The 7529-nt window shown below is 34.0% G+C and overlaps 1 protein-coding gene across 1 annotated transcript; it reads right to left on the reverse strand.

The window, feature by feature from the left end:
* Nucleotides 1–152: 152 nt before the first annotated feature.
* On the reverse strand, nucleotides 153–3892 carry LOC111386748 (O-fucosyltransferase 20-like). The gene is made up of 6 exons (XM_023011214.1): nucleotides 3003–3892; nucleotides 2513–2681; nucleotides 2043–2132; nucleotides 1532–1815; nucleotides 960–1218; nucleotides 153–792 (listed from the first exon to the last, which is right to left on the reverse strand). The coding sequence occupies exons 1-6, from the start codon at nucleotides 3614–3616 to the stop codon at nucleotides 553–555; spliced, it is 1656 nt and encodes a 551-aa protein (XP_022866982.1). The 5' UTR covers nucleotides 3617–3892; the 3' UTR covers nucleotides 153–552.
* Nucleotides 3893–7529: the final 3637 nt, after the last annotated feature.

Below are 7529 nucleotides of genomic sequence, written 5' to 3' on the forward strand. Positions count from 1 at the left end.
AAAAAATGGCTTAAAAAAAAAAAAACTTGTGCACTAACAAGTAAACCTACTCATATTTGAACTTTTTAAGTTAGCCACACTTGCTGTGAAGATTGAGCTCCTTGGTGTCATGTATTTCCAGTTTTCCACACAACAATCAATAACCTCAAGGGTGAAAATAAATCCAGCAAAATGTAGGCAAATTTATTAATATATCTGTATATATGAACATTTTTGGGACGTCTTCCTCAAATACAACATAAAGAATAAATCGAATGAAAAAATACGTATATATTTCTCGTATTTACTGCTTCCCTAGTTCTCAAAAAAATTATCAAGAGGACTACAAACAGGAGGAAGAACCGAATGAAGCTGTTTAGCATACGTTACTGCGAGGTATTATAAGATACAGCCTGACTGAAGCGAGCTGTAAACGTAAAAGTGGATACGCAAAATCCAAGCACTGCCCTATGACCAAATCCGTGCACCTTTAACAATCTTGCTTGGCAGTCTGTCCACTTCCATATTTTCATTCGAAGGACTTAATTCAATGAAAATCAATGCCATGAGAAGTTATATGGAAGAAAATGCTCTTGTGGAACTATTGCACATGCATTCTGGGATGGGATACTTTGTCACGTCTCGTCCTGCTTTGCTATTTCTGAGTTCTGGCTGTCCTATGGAATCTTGGTGCAAGTCGAGGATAATCCTGTTGAACTCTGCTTCAGGGAGAGAAGAATTCAGAAAGTATGGGAGCATTTGCCTTTTGTTTGGAGTGATGGTCTTTTTGTGGCCTGCATAAGCCCTGTGCCCCTGTTTCACATATAAACAGCCATCAATAAGACTTCACTAAACAAATCGTAGTGTATTATCTTGTTTGTTATATTGCCCACCTAATTTAGTACTTCATACCCATTTATATTCATCATTTCTAAAAGTGATAACAATCGATAAGAAGTGGTCTTTGAAAGCTACGGTACCTGGATGGCATGACCCATATTTCCACCATGCGATGCTAAGAATACATCGCTGTTCTCAGAAACTATATAATCAATAGCAGCCATTAATGAAGCTTTCTTCTGAAATGGTTTAAGCTCTTCCGGCAAGGCGAGGTCTTCCTTGTTGTACAAATACGGAAATACTCTTTTTAATGGTAGCAAGGCTTCTTTTCCACCCAAAGGAATTCCTCCAGCCCAATATATTCTTGTATCTTTTGGAGCTCCCAAAGCTTTGAGAAGCCTAAACACGGAGTAAAATCATCACTTAGCAAGTATTCAAGTTGTCGTATTTTAGAACATGGGAGTCAGTCATAAAAAAGGATGCTTCACAGATGTTTCAAGCAAATTTGACGCTAGAAAATAGCCAAAGTAAGTATTTTTTGAGAAAGATATCAAAGAAGACATGTCTAGTTACTTCATCAACATATTCTAGTAGCATATTTGTGCTCGAGACTTGTATTAGGAATGAAGAGTCGTGTCCGTTTTCAATTGTAATACATGTATCCCATGGTAACCATAGGTGCGATATAACTATTTTGCAACTCCAAACATACCGTGTGACATCCAAGGCATTTAAGGGACAGAGGCCAGCAAGTTTCCTTTCATGATAGGTCATGTTGGATCTTGAAGTCAATAGCTCTGGTCGCCTCCTCCTCTCATCATTTATTATCTTGTCATATTTGGGGGTTAGACCCGGAAGACATCCTGTTCTCACCCATACATCCTTCTCCATTCGCAGATGGAGTGCAAGATAGGGTCCCTCAGTTCTCATTCTCTCTGTAAGCTTATTACCAAATTCCAAGATATGTGGGGCAAATCTCAATGCATGAAAAGCAACCTGCAAGTTCAAATATGATCCATGCTTAGACAGTAAATTCGATGCACCTACCTCTACTAGAAGAAGGTAGAAACAAAATGCTCAAGCTTTAAGAAGTCTACTGAACTGCAAAGATTGGGCCAAGGTATTAGTGCAGGAAGTTCAGTTCTTTTCTCAGCATTAGTATGATTGACGAAAAATGCAAAGGTACTAAAACTTAATTGTATAAAGGTAAGGACAATAGCTACCTTGCACCGAAGCTTTTGAAGATCGGAAGGAAGATCCTTAGAAAGCCTTGAATCGAGACCGCGTAAAAGTAACACTCCATCCCTCCTAAGCTGCAGGAAAAGAACAAAACTGAAACAATTAGAATTTCAATGTAAAAAATTTCGCACTATATTTTATCATTTCATGACCAAATCAATATGATTTAAACATCAGAAATTACAGCCGGCCAGTGGAGTAGTTTAAGTTATTTCTTATTTTTCATAAATTTAAGAATCGGTCAAATTGGGCAGTCATGCGTCAAATGATGGTCAAAGATTCACTTTGGAATCTATTGATCTGCAGGCCATTGATAGAGCACTAAACTAAGCTACCACCAAAGCATACTATTTGTTTCAGATATTTTCTACTTCTCATATTAGTGATATCAACAACAATCTTCTTAGTCACAAATACATAAGCCAGTTAAGTAACTCGAAATAACTTTTCTTACCCGCTTAAGATAGCGCGAGCGAATCCACTCGGGAGAAGCATGAAGTGGAGTTCTTTTCTCCTCGACCGGCCTTGTCATCAAATGCGTAGAAGGAAGCGATGAAACTATTCGAACATCATTTGCCAAAACATTCTTGAAATGTTCCAAATCAAATATATCAGAAAATTCACTGCAAAATCACAAGAGAAACAGAACTTAGTGATTTAACCACAAAGAGACAATCTATTATCATAAATGAAAGAAATTCAATCTACCTCAATAAGACAATTACATAATATACTCCAACAAATAGAATTTTAATCTATCAAATTGACAAGTGTTAAAATTTGAGGGGTACTGTTTTGACAAAGCATGATAAGAATATTTCATTGATTAAAGGGCACAAAGATGACTTTATTTCATAAAATGGGAGGTTCAATTAAAAGATTAATAATCACAGAACTTGTAAAACCAAGAAGTAAAATAAAGATTGGATAAAGAAATGACAAACCTTTCATCACCCCAGATTACATTAACTTGCAAGATGGGCACAACAAGAGCAGCCCCAAGAATTCTTGCAATCACAACAGCATCAACAATCTGATTTCTCTGTTGATTCATCCCTCCAGAAACCACCACCATCAAATATTTTGTCCTGTCCTTAACAATCTCACCACTTTCCTTTCTGTATCTCTCACTGAAATCCAAACAGGGCCTATAACCCATCCCATCAGGCTGCTTCCAAAACTCACTTTTCTCATACTTACCACCAGATTTTTCATCATTTTTCTCAGTACTTACCTGAGTGCTCGAAAACCCACTAGAAATTTCATCCTTTTCTTGAGGAATAAGACATGGGTTTTGCGAGAAAGGCATTGTTGGATCAAAGTTGAACCACATCTTCAACATCCAAAGAAACCCAAATACAAAAATAAAGAAAATCCAAAATCTTGGATTCTCGAATAAAACCCGTAGCTTTGAGACGCCACCGTGCTTCTTCAGGGGAGGCTGTAATAAAGATTCAAGTGAAGATTGTGAGATTGAGTTGATTATCTGTGAAGGCACTGAAATGTAACTCTGATGCTTCTTCCTGTTGTTGCCCTTTGCCACAGCCATTTCACACATTCGAACACGCACAAGAAAATACACACACACACAGAGTCTGAGAGACCTCTTTATTGGGGGAAAAATCAAATGGTACAGTACTTCTAATATTAGTTGAGTGATTTTCTTTGATCTTTCTCGGATATATTTTAGACACGGAAGGGGGAGGAGAGAGAAAGTGCGGGCGGCGGGAACGCGTAGACCAAACGATGCGCGTTTGGTATTTGTTGGCACATGGTGTTGTTAGACTTAGACTCAAGAGTCGGAGGTTTCTAGATTTTCTCTCTCTATATTTCAATATTCTTCCTTTTGTTTACATTGCATATAATGTGTATATCCATATTTATAGTGACTGTCAGGGAAAGTATTTGAATTCTGACAGAGACGTTGGACAAAAACAACTGGCTCTCAATTCGAGATCTTTATTAAATTTTTATTAAATTTTAATCAAAATTGATTAAATGTGGAAAAAATTGCAGAGCGACGATTGCAAGCCTTTTACTTTTTTTTATTTGTAGAAATTATCCTAACATTTACAGCCCATTTGGCCACATTCTTATCAAATTTTAATGGTTGGACACATTCTTATCAAATTTTAATGATTGAAATAGTATTTTTTGAAAAGTATGTGAATAAAAAAGAATGAAATTTTTTTTATTTACATGTAATATTATTTTATGGAAGATTGTGTGGTGAAAAATAAGAAAAAGAAAATGGATGACTATGGGGTGGTTTGACCGTTAGTTGACCAAAAGTCAGAGAATTTATTTTATTTTATTTTTTATAACTGAAAACTTAAAACTATTTTGTTTCTTTTTGAATGGTTTCAGTTAAAAAACTCAAAACGTAGAAAATACTCAAAACACGCCGTTTTTCAATTTATTTATTTTTTAGGGATGCTTGTTAGTATTTTTAAATTAGTAAATTCATAAAGTTTAAAATATATATTATCTAGTAAATATATTAGTATAAAATTATTTTGTTTTACTAAATAATCAAATTAATTGAATAAATGTCGTAAAACAATTTCTATATATTTATTATTTATTATTTTATTTTTGTAGCGAGAAAAAATAATAAATTCACCAAGTTTAAAATATATATTATTTGGTAATATATTAGCATAAAATTATTATGTTTTACTAAATAATCAAATTAATTGAATAAATATCATAAAATAATTTCTAAAATAGTCCTACAAAATCACAAACCAAACACGTTTTTCAAAATGACAAACCAAACACGTTTTCTGTAATTCAAAAATAGTCCTACAAAATAGAAAGCGTTTTCTGTTTTCAAAAAATGTAAACAGAAAACGCAAACGCAAACCAAATGCAGCTTAAGTTTTTAACTACTTTGGATTCATGTTTGTATCTTCTAGATTTTTGTCTTATTTTAATTGTCAATCTTTTCTACGTAATCAAAATCATAAACTTCCATCTGGGTTTTTTATTATTCAGATTCGATGTGCCAAATCAGAAATTTGGCTCTCTTTTTTCTTTTCTTTTTTTTATTTTTTTAAATATTACATTCTGCCGGAGAGGCTATGATACCCAGCTTGCATGTCACGCAGTGAACTACACAGCCTTTATTTTACTTTGAAACAAACTTTTATTCTTGTTTGACTGTAACCCTCCATTATATCTAGTAAGGTAAAAATCAGAATATACAAATAGGAGTTGCATTTAAGAGAAATGCTACAAAAGCAAGGTTAAAAATAGGATTACAAACAAAGGGTATCCGTGTTGAAACATGAATGGATAGTGTTTTTTTTTTTTTTTTTTTAACCAATTACTGCCAACTCAGTCTGTGACATGTCCATACTTTCCCTATTTCGAACCTTGTTCAACCATCATTTCCTTGCATTTAATGCTTCATGTTTGTTTTGATCATAGTTATTTATATGGGAACACAAATTTAACATAGAGTTGGTTTAACATAAATGAGCACAGCGCAAGAAAAACAATGACTAAACCCTATTTTACTTCAATACAAAAGGTAAGATATATCGGTACATTATGAAATAATTTCTTTCAAAAAATGACTTAAGACAATTCAAACAATCTCACCTATATATCTAGGACTTAAACAAAAGCTCGAGACATCTCTAATACAAACTTTTCTTCAAACGTCTCATGACAAATCATAATTTCTTGGTTTCTTATACATTTGAAAAATGAAACCACTTAAATACAAAGTGCGGTTACCAAAGAAGTTCTTGACATTTTCTTGACAAAAGAGAATGTAGAGAGTAATTATCTGAGATATGGGGTCCGACTATGGCTTAAATTAGAAGGTGAGGGGGTCAGTTCGTAGATATTCCATAGTCCTTGCACTGTAATTAATGATCCACGTATTTGTAAGTTACATCATTTCCGGATCGATGAGGGTAATTTGACTATGTCTAAAGATTGGTGACCAAATGGTACTCTCGACCATTAGAAAATTAGCTATACCTTTGACCCTTGATGTCAAAGAATCCTTACTCCATTTTCAAAGAGAGTCATAATGAACATGATGTAAGAGCAAAGTAGAGTGCATGGTGCCCCCCGGGGCACATCCAAGTTGGCGGAACAATTACATTGGGGGGCTCTGGAACCAAGTGTAGGGAGTTCGATTCCTGGAAGGCACAACTTGGAAGGCAGGATTTATCTTGGAAGGCAAGTTGTTGTAAGGCAGTGAAGAGGCTCCCTTTGGTGAAGGAGTAAAAGCCGTGTGGGAACCTGGGAACCAACAAGGGCACATCCCGCGATTTACCTTCCTGAGCTGCTGAGGGCCGGAGGTTCAGGGACGAGGATATAGTCTGGCGCAAGCTGGGACGCCCCGTTAACAAAAAAAAAAAAAAAAAAAGGTAGAGTGCATGGCTGATAATGCACCTAAGAACTTAAGCAATAAATGTACTAACTAAGTACTCGATGGGCTACACAAGTGTACAAGTCTTCAAATGGCTTACACAATACAATACAAAGTACTTTGTCTAATTAAAACAGTTATTTAAAAGGTCCTAATGCAGCTTTCTTAGAAAGTTTTTTTTTTTTTTTTTAATTAAGAAGCAGCAACAAAATACAAGTCCTTTCCAATATATATTTTTTAAAAATTTTCAACTTTATATTTGTGATCATTGTATTTTGTCCATCATGACACCAAGTCGTGAAGCAAGCAACTAGCCATTGTTGGTATATAAAATGAAAATAGAAGATTTGATTTATTTGCGTTATTGATTATAGTGCAATTTTTTTACGGGCAATCTAGATATGAAAAGATTTAAATCTCTTTTTCTAAAGAAAACCATTATATTCATATGCCAAGTATTAAAATCGTTTGTGTAAGTTTATTTAACTAATCAAATTGTTTGTTGATCGAACTGTCATCAATTAATTATAGTGTTTTGGGTCATTAAGGGTTTGCTTGATTTATGTTTCGATTTTCGGTTTCGCATGTTGAGTTCAATTTCTATTTTCTGTTTTGAGGTCTATTTTAAAAATCATTTCTTAATTCATAGGACCCACACCCACTACAAGTTATTAATTTGAGTCCAAAATCATCAATTTTAATCGTCCAAACGTTTGTATAGAGAGGAAGTGAAAAGGAAAGAAAGAGGATGAATATTCAAATAATGATTTGCAAATATAAAATAAAAATTCAAACCCCTATCACAAAATTTACATTGTTAACTTCAAAATTTCTATATAATAGAAGAATAGATAAAAAGAGATTGGAGAAAAAGGGTTTAATTGGATTGGATTGGATAATAGAGAATAGAGATTGAAAATTAAAGATTGAAGGAGAAGAAATGTTTATTTGGACCGTTTAGTTCATTAAGCGAAGAAAAGATTTTTAGTTCAAAAAGTGAGGTAAGAAATAGAAAGAGCAACATAAAATTGAAAAAATAAAAAATAAAAAAATAGAATAAAAATGTTGGATTGAGCGAACC

The sequence above is a fragment of the Olea europaea genome, chromosome 3 (assembly GCF_002742605.1).
Source record: "Olea europaea var. sylvestris chromosome 3, O_europaea_v1, whole genome shotgun sequence".
In the NCBI taxonomy this organism is placed as follows: Eukaryota; Viridiplantae; Streptophyta; class Magnoliopsida; order Lamiales; family Oleaceae; genus Olea; species Olea europaea.

Coding starts and splice junctions, on each gene's coding strand:
- LOC111386748 (XM_023011214.1), bottom strand. CDS start 3,616: ATGTGTGAAATGGCTGTGGCAAAGGGCAACAACAGGAAGAAGCATCAG. Junction 2,682..3,002: donor GTAATCTGGGGTGATGAAAG/GTTTGTCATTTC, acceptor GTGATTTTGCAG/TGAATTTTCTGATATATTTG. Junction 1,219..1,531: donor AATGCCTTGGATGTCACACG/GTATGTTTGGAG, acceptor CTCCGTGTTTAG/GCTTCTCAAAGCTTTGGGAG.